Source organism: Pocillopora damicornis, chromosome 10 (assembly GCF_964200805.1).
Source record: "Pocillopora damicornis chromosome 10, jaPocDami1.2, whole genome shotgun sequence".
Lineage (NCBI taxonomy): Eukaryota > Metazoa > Cnidaria > Anthozoa > Scleractinia > Pocilloporidae > Pocillopora > Pocillopora damicornis.
Window position 1 is genome coordinate 16,131,533 of NC_142679.1, and position 23,773 is coordinate 16,155,305.

General features: G+C 38.3%; 3 protein-coding genes across 7 annotated transcripts in view; 2 read left to right on the top strand and 1 right to left on the bottom strand.

Annotated features, from left to right (window-relative positions):
- The first annotated feature begins 334 nt into the window (after nucleotides 1-334).
- Nucleotides 335-3,029, top strand: LOC113679345 (galanin receptor type 1). The gene has a single exon (XM_027196300.2). It carries the CDS (start codon nucleotides 1,773-1,775, stop codon nucleotides 2,826-2,828), a length of 1,056 nt encoding a protein of 351 aa, XP_027052101.2. The 5' UTR covers nucleotides 335-1,772; the 3' UTR covers nucleotides 2,829-3,029.
- Nucleotides 3,030-3,572: 543 nt separating this feature from the next.
- Nucleotides 3,573-23,744, bottom strand: LOC113679344 (atrial natriuretic peptide receptor 1). Of its 5 annotated transcripts, none has more exons than XM_089185913.1 (22): nucleotides 23,696-23,744; nucleotides 17,491-17,797; nucleotides 16,533-16,835; nucleotides 15,658-15,789; nucleotides 15,411-15,506; nucleotides 14,707-14,877; nucleotides 14,438-14,537; nucleotides 13,800-13,917; nucleotides 13,108-13,158; nucleotides 12,391-12,468; nucleotides 11,998-12,102; nucleotides 11,730-11,801; nucleotides 10,842-11,016; nucleotides 9,949-10,098; nucleotides 9,571-9,745; nucleotides 9,072-9,209; nucleotides 8,540-8,663; nucleotides 7,897-7,965; nucleotides 7,193-7,367; nucleotides 6,210-6,308; nucleotides 5,604-5,695; nucleotides 3,573-4,993 (listed from the first exon to the last, which is right to left on the bottom strand). In XM_089185913.1, the coding sequence occupies exons 1-22, from the start codon at nucleotides 23,696-23,698 to the stop codon at nucleotides 4,814-4,816; spliced, it is 2,913 nt and encodes a 970-aa protein (XP_089042039.1). In that variant the 5' UTR covers nucleotides 23,699-23,744; the 3' UTR covers nucleotides 3,573-4,813. The 5 variants fall into 5 exon arrangements, with proteins under 5 accessions (XP_089042039.1, XP_089042036.1, XP_089042038.1 ...); XM_089185910.1 differs by lacking the exon at nucleotides 23,696-23,744 and adding an exon at nucleotides 19,853-21,313 and having other exon boundaries at nucleotides 15,658-15,793; nucleotides 16,537-16,835; XM_089185912.1 differs by lacking the exon at nucleotides 23,696-23,744 and adding an exon at nucleotides 19,853-21,313 and having other exon boundaries at nucleotides 13,800-13,914.
- LOC113679300 (atrial natriuretic peptide receptor 1-like) overlaps nucleotides 22,881-23,773 on the top strand; it is a 43,008-nt gene continuing 42,115 nt past the window's right edge. Inside the window, exon 1 of the mRNA XM_089185864.1 lies at nucleotides 22,881-23,016. The gene's annotated coding sequence lies outside the window, so the exon portion shown is untranslated. The remainder of the gene's footprint in view (nucleotides 23,017-23,773) is intronic.

Consider the following 23,773-nt stretch of genomic DNA (forward strand, 5'->3'; position numbering starts at 1 on the left):
TGAAGATTTACTCGGAGCCTTCGCATTCCATATTGGGTTTGTCGAAATGCGCTTTCACAAGCGAAGTTTCCCGCGAAATAAATAGAGTTAAAAACTGAAATTAGACTTTCGACAAGTGCCAATTAGTTTGTTTATTTTGGAAGTCAAACAGCATGGGCTTCTAACATATTCACATGATTCTTTTGAATAATTTTAACGAAAAAAACCTTTCTCGGGGATTTGTCACGAATTCTCCCCGCAGGAACGACATCAGAAACAGCCTTTTTTAGCGGGGGACGATGCGTTGCAATAATTAACTATCTTGTGAAAGCGCCGTTCAATTTTCTCAGGACTAAAATATGAAAGTGGACATTTTGGGTTATAAACTTATGCGTGGCATGAGCTCAGCTGTCAGTTTCTCAGGCTTTCATTTAGATGAAAGCTGAGAGACTATTGTCTTGACTATTACCGGGCGCTTTTCCACACTGAAGACCGAAAATTTGAAAATTCGTTAGAGAAGGAAATATTCTTCGAGTACACAAACCTTGCACGACTTAAAATACCACGGCAGGAATAAGGGTCTGGAAGTATTTACCTTCATCGAGACGTTTGAATTTGCAAATAAACCATTGAAATGTCTTTTTTTCGTTTTCTAACTTTATTTACTTTTTCCCCTGGTGAAACAACACGTGATGAATCACCCATACGCAGGCAAAAACCAAATAAAGACAGGCCATTTTCAAGAGATGATGCCTTAATAATTGTTTGGTGTATTTTAAACGTTTAGTGACTCTCATCTATCTGTATTTTTAACCGCCATTCTTTCAAGTGCGGTCAAAAATCGAAAATTTTTTGGGTATTGTATTTAGTGTTTTCATGGTCAAGCTTCAATCAGCTTTTACAAGCTCGTGTTCAAGATGATTATTCAGAATGCGAAGAGAAATCAGAGATTTTTTTTTCGGATAGTACAACTAAGGTGCAGTTTATTTCATGTTGTCGAGTTTGTCAAATATCTTAATACAAACAGAGCAGACTAAATGATCCAGTATTGATGAAGGGAATTGTGAAAAAAGTGTGACCGATCTACTCTTTCATAGGATTGTTTACGTGAATATTTCATTTCAACGATTTTTTTTAGTCATTGACAAGAAGCCGATGAATTACACAAACTGGATTTTAAGGCTTGTCTTTCCTAAAAAAATGAGCCTTTTATTATTTCTTTCAAACAAACTTACAATTAATTTTATAATGTAGAAAGAACGGCTTTAAATCAACAAACTGACAGAGCTACAAAGTAGGGTGTATGTCAGCATCAGCCGTTATTATTTTTCGACACTTCAATGCATGCTCATTGTTTGTATAGTGGTGGGCGAACACTTACACTAAAATATTGGAATTGAATGGTACCAAGAGCTTTGAGCGGTTTTTAGTTTTGAGATGATTTTAAATTAAGGCCTAAAGTTACATTTCACTCCGTCTGTTTATCGCATGCACAGCAGGGGTTTGAATCAAGAACGTCATTAAAATGAAAGTTAAAACAGTAAAACGGTAGGAAACGTCGGAGTGGTATTAAGGAGGTTTTGAGGTCATAAGAAGTCTTAATCCTATGAGATCTGTCGATATCGTGCTGAATTTATTAGGTGAAACCGCGGACTTCCTAATTGAAAATTGCGAAACTCGCCATTGGCTTTATCGCTTTCTTGGTAACAAGAATTAGACAGAGGTCAAACGCGCGCGTGAAGAACGATACATCGAAGAAAGAACTTTAGTTAAAAAAACAAAGAGACCTAGAAATGCCAGTTGATGAGTTTAAAGAAAACTGCACGATAAATATCGGAAGTTGCGACAACTCAACATGGTTATGGAACTCATCCAGTTCCAATGACTCGGATGAAGATTTGAGTTCACCTTTCATCACAAAGTTACAAATAGGTTTTCAGCTGGTCGTTGGTTTGCTGGGAACTTTCGGTAATGTATTGGTTTTCACCGTCATTCGAGAAATGAAAAGGAAAAAGTCAACAACGGATATATTTGTACAAAATCTTTCTATTGCAGACCTTGGAATCTTCTTGCTGTCAACTCCGCTCATGGCTATCAAAGAAAGATTGCCGTATAACTGGCCTTTTGGGAAGTTTGCTTGCCTTTATTTATATCCCATTCCCGAAATTTTTCACGGGGCATCGGTTTGGTGTATTGCTGTTATTGCCTTCGACCGATATCGACAGATAATAACACCGCGGATTTATAGTCCCAACAAACGCAGGACTTTGCTGAAGAGGGCCAAGTATGTTGTTGCCTGTGCATGGATTGTTTCTTTTCTGGCACCTTCTTTACCACTTTACTTTGTCGTGGAATATCAGAGAACAACCGGGAGATGGTGTGGTCCTCGCTGGCCACAGCGGTTGTTTGCACAAGCGTACATGATTTTTCTGACAGTTTTCTCATATTTGTTACCTCTAGCTGTGATTTCATGGACTTATTTGGCGATCTCGCGTATAATTCAACGAAGTAATGCATTTATCAAAAATATAACACATGGTAATGGAGCATTGGAAGACAGGTGCTGTGTCTCTTCAACAAAAAATGTGCGCCTGCGTCAAAACAGGAGGGCAAAGAAAATTCTCACACCGATGGTTTTGGTGTTTGCAGTTACAATGCTTCCTCTCAACGTCTTCAGACTAACCATTGTGTTTTGGCCTGCAATGGGGAAACAAGATTATTATCAGAACCTGCTGTACGCAATATCGGTGTTTGTCATGCTGAACTCTGCGGCCAATCCTGTTATCTATTCAATTGCAAGTAGGGACTTTCGCAGGGGAATAAAAAATTTATTTCATAAAGAATCGTGAAAAAAAGATTACTGAAGTGAAAGTTTATTCAAAGCCGATTCTGATTTTTTAGATAACGACAGCTGATGAATTTTTCCTTAAAAAAAAAAAAAATCTAAAACCTTCGCATTCATGGCAATCGCTAATTTTTCTATTTTTACGTAATCGGTTGCGTAATAATTTGCCATCTCTTGAAAAAATAAAAAAATAAGTGAGAGGTTTTTCACTAATTTCAATGTCCACAAAATTCTTTCCTTTAACTTTGCTTAAAATCCCAGTCCTTATAAAAAGCTCTCTGGGACATCTGATAATCTAATGAAAGCGCTTTATAAATCATGTATTAACATTAGATAAAAAGAAGTGTAAATAGATTTTCCAAGAGACACATCCCAAGACAAAGATAAATTTCGAAATGTCAGTTTAATCTCTGTATATAAATTTACGAAACAGAGGAGAGCAATGCGTCCTTCGGATTAAAATTTTTCTGTAGGAAATAGCAAGAATAACGAAAGGATAGCGCAGAAAGATCTTTAGATCGTCTTACATTTGAGGATAACAGGTAACAAAAACTCACACTGACCTAAACTAGTGGTTCAATGTTTATTATGTTTATGTCAGTGTTTGGTAGACCTCTATATTGCATTTGTCAAAAACCAAAGTCAATTTATATATATATAGCAAGAATAACGAAAGGATAGCACAGAAAGATCTTTAGATCGTCTTACATTTGAGGATAACAGGTAACAAAAACTCACACTGACCTAAACTAGTGGTTCAATGTTTATTATGTTTATGTAAGTGTTTGGTAGACCTCTATATTGCATTTGTCAAAAACCAAAGTCTATTAGCCGATTTATATATATTTATATATGTATAAAAAACATCAAACTTCTGGAAGTTTAGGTAAATAAATGGGGAAATTGATGCTTGAAAAGTTTCACGTTAAGCCAATGACAACTCTAATATGGAAGCAGATGCATTAAAGCGGCTAACATAACTTGAATAATACGGTACATTATATTACATTTTAATTAACCTTAAAAGGTAGCGTTAAGTAACAACTTATATTTGGGTTCTTAGGTATCAAAGGCATAACATAAATATACTTACAGAGGAAAAATGAACTTTTTTTTGATGAGTTGCTTTGCTGTATATAAATAGAGAGTGATCCGGGGTTCCTTCGGTTTTGCTTTACTTCGCTCTATGATTGGTCAAGAAAACTCGTGCCACCATCTCAACCAATCAAATTCAAACAAAAAATTCAAATCCCAACTTGGTCAGTCGCGTTTTCCCGCGCTTTCAGCAGGCTGCAAAGTTTTTAATTTACGTTCTCATCGGTCAATGATGATGTTAACCTTTTTTTTTCTGAATGGTAATTGTAATTAACTTTGTTTTTGGTTTTTTCGACACTCAATTGAAAACCCCCCTTTGCCTTGAATTGGTAAGTGTAAATACGTAGTTAGACTTTAAAGTCCTAACACCTGATTAGTCTAAATTGCATTTTTCTCCTTTTAAATGTTATACAGGCCTTGTGACTTACTTAGGAGAGTTTGAGGTTAAATAAAAAATTTTGCGAAAAAAAATGTATTTCAGCTTTTGCTGTTGTTGGAACCTAATTAGAGTAAAATGAGCTCAAAATCCCAACTGGAAAGGTTGAAATGTTTTTTTTATGTAAATCAAAAAATTCAGATTGTGGAAACTTAGCTAAGGCAGATGAGGCAATATAGGTAATTTAAAAAAGCAGCAAATCTATTTTTGTCGGCTCGATGTCGTTCATGAGGGCTGTGTAAAAGGACAAGTGAAATACGTGACCCAGTATTCCATGCACCAGGAATAGCAATGGGCTGTTATAGTGTCCCAAACTAGTTGTTGCATTACACTCGAAGTTTTTCCAGTTGCATTGATCTTGTGGAACTTGCAACTGAAGAGAGAGGCATTTAAACTTTTTTCTTTGTTTGATAAAGTTATCGCTAAGCAGAGTTAACTTCATTAGTGCGTTGCATATTCTAATTAAGACCTTCACGTATCAGACCCAACTTTTCACGGGTCAGGTGTTCGGTCAGCTCCACTTCTATTGCAGAAGAAGAGAATGCGCCAGTTCTTGATCGTGATCTTGAAACAACTTCTGATGAAGACGCGTGACTGACTCTTCCGTTTAACCAATATGTCACCAATTTTCCTTTACCCTACAGATAAGAAGATAATACACCGAGAAAAGAACGGAATTCGAGCAGGTATTAAAGAGGGAACATTGATAATTTCACACGTCAATCAGGAATACTTTTCTTGGATGACGGGTCGCAAATGATATAAGCCATGAAATAAGTTGAATGCAGTTGAAGCATAGCACTAACGACTGGTAAATACATTCTCTCTCTCTCATAGAGGGGGGATATTCACCCAAAACGCAGTGAGATGGGGAAGACCATTGCTCAGATTTCTAACTTTTATCTAGCCCAGAAAAATATGATTTTTAATAGCCACAGCGTACTACACGAATCAAAAGTTATCCATCACCTCAGTATTTCAGACCAAATTTACCAGGGAGCCTTTTCAGAGATAAATAGAGACAATGATGAAAATCTTATTCTATAGAACCTACTTCCTATCTAAGTTTATAATTTTCATTCTTATTTCAGATTCAAGGGTTCTGGTGAGATGCTCACATACAAAGTTGATGTATCATAGACCCTCGTGAGTAATTAGAGGCACCAAATAGAATAACATGTCTTTACTTCATGGAGTAATAAATTTCACAGTTTGATCTCAGTAAAATAATGAATTGAGCCCGCAAACCTTGACTTCAATCGATCCTCGTTTTCTCATGTTATAACCTCCACATGTCTCTAAGAACACCTTGGTGGCTGCGCTGATGTGGATTTTTAAAGCTAATATGTACACAAAATTAAATTACGAAATTAGTACCGAGGAACCAGACTCTGAATCGAAGTGCATTTCGACCGAGTGTCGTGACACTAAAACTTAAGTAATCACGTCAGCTAATCAGAACGAAGAAAATCATCGCAAGGGGTCAAAGTGGTAAAGCTCAAAATAGATACGTGGTGCAACCGGCGTAAAGCGCGGGTTAACACGAGTGACCAATCATTTGCGATCGGTGTTAGTCTTGCATTAGATTGGTTGAGAGAATTTTCTTGACCAATCAGAGCGAGAAGTAAAGACAAGCTAGTGCAATCCACGCAACGCAACGCAACGCTCTTTCGTTAGATGTGCAATTTTAATTTCAACTCCGGAAAAGAAAGTCAATTTTGCAGATCCCGTGAAGGAAGTTTATATTAGAAGTTTGAAGACATTGCTCTTGGTGATATTTTTGACACGTTTTCATTGCCCGTCTATTTGAAAATGTATTGATGTCTCGTGAGAAAACATAGATTGATCACGCACCTTCTCCACTTGATTCCATTCTGGAGGCAGTGTTTACTGTATCGCCAAACAGACAATAACGAGGCATTTTCAAGCCAACAACGCCTGCGCAAACAGGACCTAAAATACGAAATTATTGAAATGTGATATCTCCTGTTATCTTTCAACTAAATAAAACTCGTAAAACAGGCGAAGGGGACGCTTAAACTTTAAGATCAATGTCAGTATCTGAGCAATTGTGCCCCTTCTCCTCCCTTAACTCAACATAAACCTTAACCAGTTGATTGTTGTTGGTTTAGGAAAGGAGTTGGTGCGCAGCTGCTCAGCTACTGAGATTGATCCCGGCAAATTATTTGATAGGTATATGACGCTGCAGATGCGAGGCCCGTAATCGTAGTCATTATTTCTCTCAGTCACTGGGTTCAAACTATCCTTTGTCTCGAAATTGAGTGTTAAAACATGCTAAAGACTGAACGACGATTTCACTTTTACTCGTCTTGCCTAAGACATGCGTCCGTCCTTTGACGCCGATTTCAAATTATTTCCCAAAACCCAACAGTCGAGGTGAAAAAAAATATTTTTAACCCCGCTTTGTTGGTCAACTGTGTACTTGTAAAGCAAGGTATTAAATATCTGTTGGAATAACCTCATAACCAGGGCTAACTCTTTTTCCCCCAAGAGAGACTTCAAGAACCAATTATTTGACCTGGAAACATACGCTCAGCCCATATTACATATTCATTTAGGGACCACTCATAATTTATCACCGGTGGGGGTGGGAGTCGAAGAATTTTGGTTGTGTCACAAACAAATTTACCTGATCCTCCCATAAAGCTCTGTAATGTCCTTATGACCCCCCCCCTCATTGGCAGTTAATTGACAGTCAGTTGTCTATAGTCGCCCCCCCCCTTCATACTCTGTTGGTGACTGTTTACCCTTCCGTTCCCCCTGAAAAACCATGTGATCTTCCCAAAATCTTTTACTTCCTCTTTTTAATTCCATACCACTGTGGATGCCAATTCTCAGCTTAAGTTTCTCTTCTGGACGGTGCTTTATTTCAAAAGTTTGCACAGACTGTAGGAGATGAAGCGCCATGTCAGCTATCTCCAGGGCGTGTTGATGGCCGTTTCTTATTGGCAGACCAGAAACAACCATATAAGCGTCACCAATAGTCTCCACCTGAAGAAAAAGCAGATCATAAATTAACGCCGGGTTGAAATTTGACCTGTATGTATGTATGTATTTATTGTATATAACTGCGATATTTGGACGAAGCCTGTATAAACAACTATAAGGCCAGACCACAACACTGGGAGATACATTCCCAGCCTACGTGTAGTCGTACCCTCCCCCCCCCCCCCAAGGTGAAACAGAAGCCTCGGGGGAATGGGAATGGCTTACGTAGTCTACTACATTCCCAATTGTTGGCAAACGTCTTTTGGCTTATTACTCTGTGTTAATTACACTTGTACCATGTTTAAATTTCTAAGAGGTGTAGCTTAATTTTGAAAAATTAGTCAAAGGACGCTTAAGCCACTCCAGTGGCATTTGTCAGTCGTGGAAAATGCGATAGTTGTGTAATTATTGGAAATAAATTGTGGAAAACAAACTTAAGAGAAAAACCATTTTTCACTCTTTGAAGGCCAAGATGTTGCTCACTTTAGTTGAAGTTCAGATAAACTTATAAATGTTCCATTTAATTTTGTACCTTATAGACATCATATCCATGGATTATCGCATCAAATGTAGTATACAAGTCATTTAGCAAGGTCACAATCTATCAGCAAAAAAAAAAAAAAAAAAAAAAAAAAAAAAAAAATGACTATTCTAATTCTACCTGGAACTAGTGGAAAAGAGGAACCACCTCGTGGAATGTCCACCCCTAAATTCCCATTCCTGTTTCCATTCTCAAAAACTCAAAGATTAGAAATAATGTTATTTGAGCCAAAATGTTCAAAACTAAAGCTGATTCATCGCCACACAATAAATCTAGATCGTATCCTAAAATTAGTTGCGTACGAGATAGGAACCCTGGATCAATTTCAGCATCTGTGTAACTTCACACTTACCCCTCCCCTGACCCGAGAACAGTCGACTGATATCAAGTTTGGGTTGCTTCTGGGTGAAGGGAGGGGTAGGTTCTCAGATAATGAGATTGATTCGGAATCCTCATTTGAAAATCCTCAGAGCGTGATATATATTTGATAGGAGGCAGAGTGAGGGTTTTGTCTCAAGCGATATGCGACAAAATGTTTGTTAAGTATCGATGAGGTTTCTCCAGTTAAAAAGTTATAAGGAGTAAAACTATGAGGAGGATTTCCAAAGATTAACAGGGCTATTGTGGAGTTAACCTGCAATGGAGTACTCTCTGAGGACAGAGCAGTAAATCCCACGATGTCGCTAAAGAATAATGTTACTTCGTCAAAACTTTCAGCCTCCACTGGTCTTCCTCTTTTCAACTGATCAGCTACACTCCTTTTGAAAAATTCAAATAATAGCAAACATCATTGAATTTCAATGATATCTATAATTTGGGTGGTGCATCTGAGTCTGGTGAAAAAGAACCAATCGAGTCGTTGCAAATTCCTCTCAACACCCAGTTAAAGTGGTTGTTAAACTAATACTTTCCCTACAGGGACCCGTCCAAAAACTTGCCGTTCTTGCCATCTACTTTTACCTTTTCCCCAAATGTTACTTACGAAGGGTGACAAATAGCAAATATACCTTCCTACTATCGATACATTTACAAAATTTAATCTGTACACACTCCCTAATTTATTGCCAAATTCAGAACTTAACATCTCCCTAAATATTTGCGCGCCAGCCACATGAGAGAAGAGTTCAAAGAATGGTCTAAATATAGATAGAAAAGATGATATTTACTTTGGGAGCATGCTGTGAAGCAGTTCATCTGTCCTCTTCTTTTCTTCAATCCACTGTTCAGTTCGTTTTTCAACGAGTTTTTCCAGATTAAGTGAATGTTCTTCCAGCATGTAAATTATCTTGTCGACGAGGTTGTTCCTAAACGCAAACAAAATTCACGATCATCTAAATGGGTCTAAACCTCAAAACGGTGAGACAAGTTTGTTATGGATTAATCAATCATGACACTGTAAAATGCAAATAAAGAAATGACTGTTTGTGGACTGCAATTTATGTAATTGCAGAAAAGGCGCTTGGAAAAAATTTCGAACCCAGGCCTCCCTGATATTACTTGAGTACTAGAAGAAAGCGAGGCAAACTTTTAGAAGGTTCATCTTTTTCCGTAAAGGAATCTGACTACAATTCTTTAACTGGATGCATAATGTGGTTTTGCATGTCACGTTATATCTATCGTTAGCTGTAAACAGTTGTTAAAAAGAAGAAAAACATTGAACCTTACTTTCTTCCGTGGAGTTTCTTTAATAGCTTTCTTATCTCCCAAAATTCAGGTCTTTCATCCGGATTCTCATTCCAGCACATTTTCATCAAGAGGTGAAGATCTTCTCTTGCCACATTAGCCGTGAGTGGAGGGCGAAAAGGAGGATTGGTACGGGTCGACACGCGACCGACAATTTCTGTCACGAACACAGTGGTACATACGATGTCTCAATATAATTCTGTTTGTTCTATTCTACCTAAACTAACCTAACATTAAGGGTACGTTTTTAGATAAATTGTGGTGCTGCGGCGGTAGGGGATATTGCTCATTCACTGTAATCTTTATTGAAAATTTACGGAAATCTGCCATGTGGTATTCCGGACGATTCCCTTTACTTACCCTTTGCATCAAGGTGGCAGTCATGATATGGCAGATGCCTAGTCTCCAGTTCATGTACTAGGATTCCAAAGCTATAAACGTCTCCTTTTGGAGTACCCCTGCATGGGTTTTGTTTCTGACGTAAAAGTTCAGGAGCAGTCCACAACAGCTCTGTGAAATAATGAGTCAATTTCTTTTAGCCACTTCTCGTTGCTATGGGCAACCTACATTCTCAATGGGCACATTCCCGTAAAGGGCGATATCAAAGAAGGACTGGGGGCTATACCTGTAGTAGATCTAGTCATTATAATACTCCTTACCAGGATTGACAAGGAATCACGATATCTCTTTTTTTACTCTGTGATTACGAAAACGAATAAATAAATTAAAAAAAAAACAAAAAAACAAAAACAAAAAAAAAACATGATCGTAGGTCGTAGATACCCAGGGTAAACGCAGCATTACATTGCTTTACCTGGGGAGATGCCCCTATGATAAAGATAACGAAATATTTGAAACAGTTAGGGCTCGCGACTATAGACTACAAAATAAATACAAAACCCAATGGGTTTTGTATTTATTTTGTTTTTACATTTTTAAGTAGGCATTAATCCCTGAAATATTACACACTGACCGTTAAAAGTCACGTGTAAAAGAAACAGTATTTCAAACCTATCAGTTTTATTTGTAATTGTACATCATTATTGAGGAGTGCTATCTTCTCTTATCATTCTTGACAACTGAAGAAAAGTAAGAAAATGTCTGTACTCGCTGTATGTACCTATACTAAAATATCTGGCCTTTACAGGTTCAGCTTTGATGTTTGACATTGCTTTCTTTGTAGTCAAATCTTTTCAAAGTGATACCCACACACGAAAATCAACGAAGTAAGTAGATGTGTTTTCAAACCGTACTAGAGTAGTCTTGGACATAACCGCAACTTCTCACGCTGAGGCGTTCGTTGTGCGCCTTGAACTCCCTGAGCCCGTGGTCTGTGATCTTTAAAATCCAGCGGCTATCTACCACGCAGTTAGATGAGGTGAGGCGTCCATGAAACTTGACGTCAACACTGTGAAGATAGTCCATGCCCTGAGGAACAGTAATGGTATAATAATAACTATAGCAATAATAAAAATGATAATTGTACTAATCATAATACAGTCAGCAACGTAGTGAACCAATCAGCCAATAATTGCAACGATACAAAAACAAACATATTTAAAAACACTAATAAGAGGCATAATTTGAGGGGAAGGCGCACAAGACTCTTTTTTAACATTTATTCTGCTTCCTTTCCTCTAAAATGACCATAGATGAAAGCTAAGAGAATGAATAAAGAACGTAGTTCCAGGTGTAGACGATGCTCAGCTGTTTTGTCTTCGTCGCATGTGAGACAGCACGCATAGAATGTATGTTCTAGCTTTAGAGCAGACCCTCACTTTTAGTGCTGCAAGACGCGCGTTTCTCCCCCCGCGGGAAGATTTGAGGCGAGTCAGGGAAAGGCTCACCGGTCTGGCAGTAATATTTATTGGTATTAGACCCCTTGCAAACCTCTCGCGGGCTCCCCCGGCTCTGGGTCTCAGGCCGCCATGAGACTTTCTTTCGTGTGCAGGTCTCGTGCTGAAGCACTAATACAGAGGGACTGTGCGTAAGCCAGGTTGGCTCTGGGTCCTTGTACGGTTTAAAACATCATTAGTACCCCCGAATATAACACCATACACACAGTTAAATAAGAATCAAGTAGCTTCTCAGTCCTTAGAGAAAATATAGCTTTTAGTTGAAACTGAAATTGTTTATCTTACCGTTGCAATTTCCAGGATAAAACTATGAATAAATATGCTGTCTAACTTTATGTCCTCGTTCAAATTGACCTCCTATGATAAAACAGCAATGAAATATTTCTATAAATTTTCAACTACACAACGTATAATAACCGTGTCGAGCTTGTATGTGGTTTGTGATGTCATGCAACGCATGCGCAATTTCTAAAAATTGTGTACCAAAGGACGGCTTCGAAAAGGAACTACCAAATTGGCGGCGACGAAAGCAATTGAATTGATTATTTGTTACCTGTAAAGTTCCTCTTGAGCAGTATTCTGTGAGAATGCAGATGTTGGGAGCATCCACGCATGCGCCAAAAAACCTGGTCAAATTCGGGTGATGTACCTCACGAATCTGTCGTGAGATTATGAATAATTATAATTTTTAAGTGGTAAGTTTTTTCACCAACTTAACCTTTAATTAAAATGTTAGATTATGCAGCCAGCACATTTTCATCCGCGCTCGATGAAAATGAAACGGCCTGGCCGTAAATACGCAGAGCGGAGGTGCCACTGTTCCTTAACTTTCTACTTGCCATTCCGTTTGCGGCGTTGCTACTCTAATCTCATATAGTACATTATAACCAGCTTTGTAGACTGCCGAAAATCATCATGGGAGATTGTATCGATTAATTGTACTGACCTGTTTTAGTTCAAGGAGCACAGTTCTTGTTAAGTCAACATGATTTTTCTCAATGCGTTTTACGACCACTGGATGTCCCTGCGAGGGAAGCGTTGAGACGGCCATTTTACTTTCAAATATAACATTTACAACAAGTAGACTGGTTTTGTCGTTATTTTCACCCCCCAAAAAATAGATAATAATAACCTCTCCACAAATTAACTCTTTAACTTCCATGAGTGACCAGGATAGAATTTCACCTTACAACATCAATACACTATCAAGAAGACAAGAGACGGGAATAGAGAAAATATCAAATAGAGGATTACAAGTCGATTTAATACCAAATTCTCCGACTGTTTGACTCCATAAGAATTGTACGGCGAAAGGTAAGGCAAATTACTAGTGAGATCTTGGGAGCAAAAGGGTAAACGATTAACGCTTGCTTGACCACAAATATTTCGTGATGCTGCATCTCCTCCTTGATCTAACTTATTCCAAACGTTTAGTTGCCGAGGAGTGAAAAAATGCTTGGGTCGAGCGGTTCACTATTTCGCTCGGATTTCGTACCGTTTTACCAGCTGAAAGCCTGGGATAGGCCACCTAACGACAGCCTGTATGCAGCCGCCCCTTACCCTTCGAAAAGATAAACTAGATGGGGTGACGCTCCTTTAATTAAAAATTGGTAAAGTAAATTCTAGTATGGCGGTCAGATGCCTAATTTTTTTTTGTGAACACCTTATATGTCCCCAGTGTGATGCCGCACCGAGGTCTGTTTGCCGTTGATATCTGAAAGAAAATAGATGTAAGTGTGTAGCATATACAGTTTGTTTCGTAGCTAGTGATCAATAGATCCCTGGTTATTTAAATTGAGAGTGATAAAGGGGGAGGGAGGGAGGATCGGGGGATGAAGAATTTTTGAGGTGAACAAATGGTTTTCAGAGGGAACGGAGTGGGGATTAGTCGTCACCTACAGAGTACATGGGTGGAGGGGAGGGGGAGTACTACGGAAAGTTGACTGCTAATTAACTGCCAACCAGGGGGGGTCATAAGAATATTCCAGAGCCTTAGGGGGGGATCAGTTAAATTATGTCGTAACACAACAAAACTCCTCCTGAGGAAAATCAATATGGCATGAAGATGATCGTCAAAGTGACCTTGGAATATCAACTCCAGAGGAAGGAGAGGGAATCACACAAAGGAAACATTAGGAGGAAAACGTTCGATGAAGGATGAACGAGGAGAGGAGGTAACAGGAAACGAAAATGAAGAAACGAGATGATAAAGTTAATCCGAAGAGCAGAGAAGAGATTAAGAGAAATGGAAAAATAGGATGGACGCCAATGGGCGAAGAGGCGAAAAATGGGAAAGTTTAATTTTTAGTTTTTACTACTGACATAACCTGAACAAGAACTTCAACAGTTTCACACCTCGCTAATGGTTGATATCCTTGAGACACTGATACCCATAGCAGGACAAATCACGATGTCTTCGTATTTCACCTTCCATATTTGACTGGCCAGCTCTTTTTCAAAGGCGTGTTTCCTACTAGGATGAATTTAAAGAGTGAATATTAGACGTACAAATATCACAACCAGAGCATAAGTGGAAGTACAAAAGTGGAAATAAATGAGAAAACTCTTGGGAGAAAGCTGGGATCAATGTCTATAGTTATCCGCGGTGTTATTGGATAATATCCTCGCTCGTTACGCATCGTTAAGACGAATGTCTGTTTTAAATCTGTTTAGCGCGGCTCATAATAAGTGGCACAAGAGACGTTTGACATCTGACCCTTAAGAGTGACTAACATCTTATTTCTCCTCACAACATCCCCCTTGAATCACACATTAAGGTCATGAGAATTAAAGAGATGATCACCAAGTAAAGAAGCTTTCGATTGTTAAACAAATTCTCTTTGTCAGCACCCTAAGAAATGTATAGAGAATATGCACACTGATGTTAGGGTGCTAAAAAGATACTATTATAAAGACTGACAAGAATTAAGCCGGGAGAGACGTTAAACGTGTTCTTAACTCCTAACAACTTTGTCGGCTGAGTTTTTTTTTACCTGATATAGAAGAGTAACAGCACCGTACCAGCTACGATAAGAGACGAAACTACAGCAGCAGCTATGACACCTGCTTTGTAGATAATTAGCTTTGAAGGACCTTTCAGAGGGCAAAAAGTGGAAAAGCTTAGCCAGATGAAATAAATAAAAAAAGCTGCAAAAGTTACTGGATGAAACAAAAAAAAAATTCTAACATTTAAAAAGGAAAAAAACAGGTCAAACGAGTCAGACGAGTCAAACGGATCAAAAAAGTCAAACAAGGCACTTACTTGGTGAAGGTGTTGGACAGAGCTCACCAGTGAATCCGCATGGGGGCCTGTCTACTGGAGGGGAAGTTCGCTGACCATACTCGGACCAGCTGATATTAATCCCGGAAAATAGCTCAAGGACTTGGTTTCCGCTCGTTTCGTTCAGCTTAAACTCGCCAACAGTCTTCATTTCTGCCGTCAAAAAGACAAATAGAAACCAACAAAATATGGTGTTATTACTGCAAATTTACAACTTTTGAACAAGGTTCTTTAAAATGTGATAGATCGTCAGCGGAGAAAGTTATTCAATACACCTAAAGCTGACAATTTTGCTAAAATAGACTTCTGGTAGGGGAAAACATAACCCGCAATCATAGCTTAAGTCGTTTATCAACCTTTCCGTGATTAAAACCATCCAGTGACCTTGTTTCATGCAATTTCGACCAACAAATGAACTTTCAAGTAATGGAAAATAAGGGCTACAAGGTAATAGAGTATGTCCGTTTGGATTTGGACCAGTCAGAGAGCCGAATTTCACAAACCTGACCAAACTGAAATGGACTCGTCAGTGCGTTACCGCTCATGGTTTTTCAAAATGGGTGAAGAGAATGTGCTCTGTGATTTTTCCATTGTGGGCACAAATAGGCCACAATCAGTAAAGAATCTGGTTTCGAGAAAAACGAATTTAATATATAACTTTATTTATTACTTTTAATTTTTCTTACCATGTCCACCACCAGCATTCTTGAAATATTCAAGAAGCGTCATGTTAAATTCAACGTCTCCATTCTCATCCACATGTAATTGAAATCCTGTGATACCTGGCAAAATAACGAGGAGTAAAAAACTTATTTTTCCTTTAATCACAGAGACCAATGGAAGTCATGAAAAAAGCTGATGTCGATTATAGGGCCTTAGCCGGTCTGCAATCGCGCTTAAAATAAAGTTTAGACACAAAGAGCAAAATCTTACTTTCAAAATTTGTCCTTTTGATATTCTTAAACACGGCAACTCCGTCCTTTGGGCTCTGTCCGTCGGAAATCGTCTTATTCAGTGCCAACGCGTACAAATACACGGCGTCATACAGATACGCCGCATAATGAACTACCTTTGATTGAAAAAGAAATTAATCAAAAGAGTAATTGACGCACAGAAAGAGCTCTCTTGAAATGAACAAAATTGATTCAGCTCAACTTGGCAGTCAAATACCTACAGTAACTGGCCAAAGTCTCGCACGCTCTTGTCATTTCTGAATGTTTTTTCTTCTTCATTTTAATGCCACTGGGTTACATTGTTTGGGGGGAATGTGGGGTCTTACAAGGAGCTTATTACATACGAATTACACGATTTCCGTTTGTTATGCTGAGTGGAGGGTGGTCGACCTTCTACCGAGAGGAAGGGGTGCCAACTAATTTTGCCGTTCTATGTAGTATCTAATCAATATCATAGTTTTATGATTGTTGTAAGGGCAATCCTTGTACATCTCAAATGGGTTTCAAAACCCTTTTTTTCTAGCACCAAAGCCATACTGTAAAATCAAAACTTGAACCTCAGGGGTCTTTTTGGCCTGATTTTCTAAAACTCTGTTTACATTTCTGGATCATCACAAATTCCCATACATTCGAAACTTTGGTGTCCTTTCCTTTACAAATCTCTAGGTAACGTTTTGAGTTACTAACATGACATTTAACAGTGTAATTTCTTACGGTTTTATATTCCCCCTTCTTCAAGCATTTGCAAAGAAAACACAAGTCTTGATGAGCTTTTGTCTCTTAGATAACTCTGTTATGAGAAAAGACGAGATCTTGCAACGAGCAACGTGTGAATTTTGTGACACCTTTTCAAACTCACTTGGTCCTGCGTTTCGTCGTTCGCCTTTTTTAACACACGCTGCTGGAACTTTTTGTACTTGGTAGCGTTGAAAGGTCTGGGAACTAGTGTAAGTACTGAGTGCCAGGCTCTCTCGGCTTCGACCTTGTTGATCTTTCCACTGATTCCTGTCAACCAATACTCCGCGTCCTGATGCTGTTGGCCAATCACAGAGTTAGCTGTGCTGATGATGTACACGTAATCACCATTTGTCATCCCTTTACTTCGAGCACGGACCAGGAATGGTGGTGCATATTCAGGATTTGCAGCGATTATCACAACTGGAAGAAATTTTAAACCTCAATAAAGTAAAACTGTTGGCAATACATTTTCTAAAAGGGAAAGTGAAATGTTGCCGAGCCCTCGACATGCCTTTATAGTTTGGAATGGTGTCCGTTTGTTGTTGAGTTTCGTTTTCGCGCGCAGAACATTTTATAAATGAGGCAGTCAAACTTTTCGTCACGATCAGGACTTAGAATTGCTCATCAAGGTCAATGGTCTCGACATGGTGTTTCAACAAAGAAATAAATGAAAAACCATTTCGAGGTCTCTCTTCCCTCTGTTTACATCCTGACTTGTACAAGCTCGCGAAAAGGGCTTTTCAAAGACAAATTTATGACCTGCTTCTGACTGTGCTTGGGGAAAACGATTATGACGTTGGCCCCCATTCTCTAATCTTGAAATTAAAAACTAGTTCTTATCATACCTTATAGCTGTAGTTATTACTTCGCCAACAACAACACTGATTTATCATTAACTCCCCTCTCCACCTCTCATTTCAACGCTATTTCTAGTTATCATTGGATCTGCTTGCTGTACTTGCTAACAGATCAGAGGAACAGAAAAAGCATTGCGTGACAACAGAACGCAACTACTGTGATGGAGATCAACATGTTAGACTATTTTAGCCGAAATAAAAGTACGAGGTATACTTACTCCGAGCCTTTACTTTGATCTCCTCCAGGATTAGGTCAAACCTTTCCTGCTGGTGCTCTTGTGGCATTTGAGCCTCGTAAGTGACCTCGATGCCATTTTCTTCAAAATATATTTTCATGTCTTCTTTCGTCTTCTCCCATCGCTGCTGACTAAAGCAACTACCATCACAATATATGATGGCTACTCGTGTCCAAGAAAATTTCCTCAGCACAGCCAATACACTCTTGCTTAGCTGCGAGTTGGGAGGCCTTGTTCGAGCGAAGGTTGGGTAAAGAGATTTATCGGAGACAACGTCTTCATTACAGAACTAAAATGGAAAATCAGTCACCAGCAGTCAGCGGAAGAATTAGTCATTTATCTGTAAAATATCATTTTCGAAATACGAGTTGCAATAACCTTATCCTAAGCGCTAAATATTGACTTGCAATCAAGTTGTTGATGATAGCATATCAGTCATGCAACAAAGTACTTCAGCGAGTTTCGATAATGCTTTTATTTCATTAAAGTTATCGGTTTCTAGAGGGTTAGAGCACGATACTCGAAGCCTAAGGAGTTTATCTGCTCAAGTTTATCAGTTTTCGTTTATCTGATTTCTGAAATCGATTAAATGCGCTCAATATTGGGGTAAATTTTAAACCTGGAAAGAATCATTATGTAGCATTCCATCTTAGGGGAAGCAGAGACAATGCTGGTTGGCCCAATTATTTTACTTAAAGTTGTATCAGGGACTAGCTTACAATTTGAAATCTTGCTGCGAAGGCCGAGGTGTGCTGACACTCGAAACGTTAGCTTTAGTCCTCTTTATGGTGGCCAATTTACATCGTCAACTCAGCTGATAAAACCAAGTATATCTAGTAATACTTACCCATCGACGCAGCACCTCAGTTTCTTTCCAAACTTACCTCCTTTATTTAAAAGTTGTTATGCGGAGAAAGTATTCGGAGAAAGTATTCAAATTACTCAATTCGGTATCAAAATACTATATTTATCAGTCATTATTCAGCCAAGAAAAACACTATCGTCATGGAAATCACAACAGTACCGTCAAATAAAGCTGAGGTTGTCATAGTTGCTCCTGATAAGCTTATGTTAATACTCCATAAAATTTTAACTCCACTGCCGAAATTTTCAAATAGACTTATCCTATTATTTGTTTAAACTAACAACATGACATGTTGTGCGATTACCTTCATCTTGACCTGTTCATGCAATACATTTAATTAGAAGGGGAATGAACTTAAAAGGCGGCATGAAATGATAATATCGTGAAAATAAGATCTCGTGCAAAAAAAGCCTTTTTCTAGCCAAAAAAAGAAAAAAATCGAAGGCAGTCAACGAGTAAAATTACTCAACACCTGTGCAAAAATTAAGGTTATGCAATGTTTGGAAAGCTTTACAACGTAGATTAGGATAAATTTTCGGCTCAGTAAATAGTGAATTGACAGAAAGAGAAGTATTGCAGGTGGCATTATACACTGGCTCGCTGCGGCAGAATGAGAAATTAATCCCCTTTGTCTGACTTCTGGCATAAGTTCATTGAGCTGTTACGATCAGCTTACTAGCGCTAATTTAAATGCAGTGTATAAAAGAATTTCTGAGATCCGATCGCATTACTCTATAGTGAGCAAATCTTGTTGGATGAGCAACACGTCTTTTCTGACAAAACATCGCTTTGCGTCTTTCGCGGTCTGTTTGGCTTATTGGTTGATTCCGGCTGAGAGCTGACGGTGTATCTTAAAGGTAAGTAATTGCCTATCTTCGCAAATGTCTTATTATATTTTGAAGTCAAAGGTTATTCAAGACAGCGGCAGTTTGTGGGAACCGTATTTGTATAAAAGGAACACAACACATTATACTGTGACATTACTCTTGCTGCAAATACATAGAGGACGTTTCACTAAACGCAGGGGAAATCCGACCCTACCTAAAACCGATGTGAACGAAGAGTAGTTGTGTTCTTTCCGCCACTGAAGAAAAGGTAGCTAAAAACGTTTTTACATGATTGGGGATCAAAGGAAACGTATTGAATTATTAGGGTTTGCCCATAATTTAGATACTTAACCAAAGTTTTAAAGAGGATCTTCCCCGTCAGTACATCTTGAATAATTTAACTTAAATTAATTAATTTCATCGAAATACGCATTATCTCCTTTATTTATCGTCGTAGTTTCTCGTATATCACAATCTTTTTGTATTTCTTTCCCAAGCCATTGGGACATGTCTCTTTGCTTCTGTAATTTGATGAAAAATTTGAATAGCTTTAAAAACGCAGCGAAATAACTTATTTTAGCCCCTTAAAGACTTGTATGGACGCCTTGGAAATTATTGCACCCTCTCAGACTTGATATAGCATGAAACTTACGTATGAGATTATGGGAAGATTCCAGGCTGCAGCGACACGGGCTGAAGTTGCACAGTAGGTCTCGTTTCCCGGCCCGATAAAAACTTGAACTCCGCGATTCCTGTGCTCGGTCATGGCCTGGATACCAACCAGCTCACTGCATCGCGTATCATTCAGATGATACGATAACTTAAAGTTGAAGGTGCTGCTGTTGTTTATGGTCTCGATGGCCACTTGGAAAGCGGAAGCGAATTGGTTATCGGTGGTAATCAGCTGCTCACAGGACGAAAAAGGGTAAAGTAGTACCACCGTGACAGTTTCCTTGTTGGGTTGACTGTTCGACTGAATTGCAGTCATGGGCAGAAGAACCATGAGAGAGAAAAAGTTACTGATCTGCCAAGTTGCCATACTAGTTTGCTTTGTAGTGATCACCTCCGCTTAGTTAATGTCTCCTTTCTTTTCTGAGTTCTCTTGAGTAAATACTGTTAAAAGAAACTTCATCGCACTTCTACATTAGTCTGACAAGTGATCCTCGTCATCATGAAGGAAACAATTCAGCCATCAAGCGCAATGTTTACCATCGAAACGCGATATTTCAACGTGCAGCTCCATTAGACGTTCATATTAAGGGTGATCCGTGAAGCTTTCATTACCCACAAGTGAACCGACAACTTTGTCAAACTGTCGAACTTCATCTTAACGCCATTGGTCAAGAGATCCACTCTTGACATTTTCATTGAATGGTAATGCATAATTGCTCTGAATACTCAGTTGCTTGTTTGGACTTCAAGAAATATTTACATTTGTTTACTCTTTTATACAGAAGTCAATGTACCTCTTAAAGGAACGAATATCCCATGATTGATAACCAGCAGGAATCATTTGGTACTCGATAAACGACGAAAAAAAAAAGTTCCAGCTCCCAATCAACTTGAGACTTGAAAATCCAAAGCTAACAGTTCAGTTCTTTACGGAAGTCGAGTAAATGCAAATTTCGATGAGTTTATTTGAGTGATAGTCATTCCGTAATTCAAAAGTATCTTATATCACTATTTCGCATAACCTTCGATTCCAAAAATGTTAAGGAAGGTCCGAGATGTTAAAAGTTTTCAGTACCACACCCTGCCTTTAGCCTAAAAATCTTATTAATTTTTTTGTTTCAGTGGACTGAAAATAGGATTATAGAATCCGGTAATATGTGTAAGCAACTGGCTCAGCCGATAAGTTTGTTTATTTTCTTTAGTATTCTGTTAGGTATTATTGCCTTGATGATTTTGGATGATGATCAGTTCAAGCAGCTTACGCCGGGAATCACATATGAAATTCTCTGAAAGAGAACGCGTTAAGGAAATTCGTGTGCCTGACAGAGGAAAATATCTCATCAAACTGAATATATTTTGTAAACCGCGATTATTGCCCTTGACAATTGTTTTATGAGGCTTCAGGGTCAGTATTGTGTCATGCTTGTTGAATCTTGAAAAACTTCAACAGATTTTCTCGTCATTTGCTATCCGTTTTATGCTCGGCATCTATAGGTAGCCCCGGTTACTAATCCGCGGTTTACCTTTGCTTCTCTCTTGTTTGTTTTCTTAAACAGATCGTTATGTTAGGCTTCAACTCTCTATTTAATTAGAAGCATATGCTCCTGGTTTGACGGCTGTTGTAACGTTAAATTAATCCAAAATCGTGAAGTCGGTACTTGCCATCAAAATGACAGCCATTACAAAGCTACATGTCGCTTCCGTAGTCATTGCTTCGACGATTCTCGAGATGTTCTCTCGAGCCGTGCCATTCAAATGTCATTTAGCTATTGATTCAGTTTTTGCAAGGCTTTAATGCAAACAAAAAGCTTCTAGCTTCTTTGGTCAAGCTGCATGACTCCTAGAAACGGGAATGAAGTAGTCTTTTATTTAAGCAAACGCGGATAGGATGCAAGAATCCCTTAACACGCTGTGAACGTTAAGTCGACTATTCACATCCTCTCGTTATACATCATTAGTCGAATTGCGTATTTTAATATTTTGTCTTTAATCAGTCGCGTCATATCTAAATATTGTTTTTTTTAAACCAATTCTAATTTCGAAATCAAGTAACCCATTCGCCATTTCAGTGTAAATAACAGTAATTACATTTAAATATTTTTAAAACAAACCTATCGAAGTTTTCATCAACACTGCAAACTCAAAATATCTCTTCGCGCGCTCATTAGCAACAACCATTTCAACTATTTTCAAATGAAACTCAGGCTCTACTCGTCTAATTCTTTTCCATCAAAGCTGCTGCTTTTTCTCCTTGTTTTGCTTATGTTAATGACGTATACCTAAGTATATTTTTTAAATTCTAGGAAAGCAATCGGTCGGTAAATAAAACATCGGATATTATTCACTTTTATCACCTGTGTGTTTCACACTGAATTGCTTTATAATTGCAAATAGACATATTGTTATCTTCGAGTTTATCTCCTTTAGAAGATTTCAATCTGGAGTTATATTTATTTCAACAATGTATTGAATTTGTTACGCAACCCATATATCAGGATCTCAGGTCTCATGCAATCTAAAAGGTTGATACAAATATATTTTTTCGTGATCGAAGTTTGCGCTATCTTTTCAAAAAGGTGAGAAAAAAACTGAAAATGAAACGTAATGTTTTGATACTTCAAATGTCAACATAATTCATATTTATCGGTTTGTATTTTTTTAAAAGCCCCGAGTCAGTAACGTATTATCATACAGCGATTTATCGCAATACCTTCTTATGCCGACTGTGCGGTCAATTCATATTTGCGTTACACAATAACAAGTTGATTTCGTTTTCGCCAAGTTTGTCAGGAATCTGACATTTCATATGACACTCGGAATTCCTAGCAAGAGGTTTAGGATACCAAGGAGTGATTCATCGACTACTGAGGATGCATTTGGTGTGAATAAGCTTTTAACAAAGCCATGAGAAGCTTAAGTTAATGAATGGCACCTGCGGAACGTAGCGAATCGAACTTTCCCTGTAGTTAAGAGGGATCAAATTCGCTAAGTTTTGAACATTAGCAGCTAATATTTTAAGTACGCAGTCGGATCGAGATTGTCAGAAAACGAACAGAAAGCGGTTACGGTTAGCTGTCTTCAGAGACCCGCGGCAAAGCATTTTAACTACCTAGGGAACCAACATTGGAAGGAAAAAAGATTCTGGTCAGTTTTGTTTTGATCTTAGTAGTATTATTATATAATAATTCAATGACTTTTAAATTTTCCTTCATTTGGAGAGTAAATACCCAAAAAGCGCTTCTCTAAAGGGAAACTTACGACCATGGCATAAATTATCTCACCGGCTGAGACACATTCCCACCTCTTTTTAAGGCGTAGAGGGCTATAAACTTTGATGGAAGACATATTTGCAAACTGGAAGAAACAAACAAACACTCAAACAAACACAAAAAAGTATACAACAAGGCTCAAATTGCCATAACAAATTATTTTCATGACGGGTTTTAACATCAACTCATGAAGAGTTTAAACATCAACTCATCAAGCTCGCTTTCAGAAACATTTTAGCCGCTGCTTCCTCTTAAATGTGTCTTGGCAAACCATTCAGGACATGTAGTTCATTTCATTCAGCTTTTGCACTAACGCAGAGGGCGACACAACCTTCTCTCCCACCGGCCTTCGAATCAAGTCGAGCTGATCAATTCATGAAGTTAAAGATCTACCGCCAAAGGATAAAGTACTACTTAAACGATTTTGCTTGGATTAAATTTATCAGTGTAAGCCTAACGAAACTTTTTTTTATCGCTAACAAGTCAGTATTTACCATTTTCAGAAAAGACTGACCAATTAGATGAAAAGATCTTTCTCCAAGCTTTCAACTTACCATTAGCTTTTGGAGAACAGCGCCGAAACGATCGCAGCATTACCTACATGATTTCCCATGCAAATTACTCATTTAAGG

What these genes read in the sequence shown, in the direction of transcription:
- LOC113679344 (XM_089185910.1), bottom strand. Translation starts at nt 20,239, where the DNA reads ATGGCAACTTGGCAGATCAGTAACTTTTTCTCTCTCATGGTTCTTCTG. An exon ending in GGATATCAACCATTAGCGAG is followed by an intron (nt 13,159 to 13,799) that starts GTGTGAAACTGT and finishes ATTTTCTTTCAG; the next exon opens with ATATCAACGGCAAACAGACC. An exon ending in AAGAAACTCCACGGAAGAAA is followed by an intron (nt 9,210 to 9,570) that starts GTAAGGTTCAAT and finishes GTTTGCGTTTAG; the next exon opens with GAACAACCTCGTCGACAAGA.
- LOC113679345 (XM_027196300.2), top strand. Translation starts at nt 1,773, where the DNA reads ATGCCAGTTGATGAGTTTAAAGAAAACTGCACGATAAATATCGGAAGT.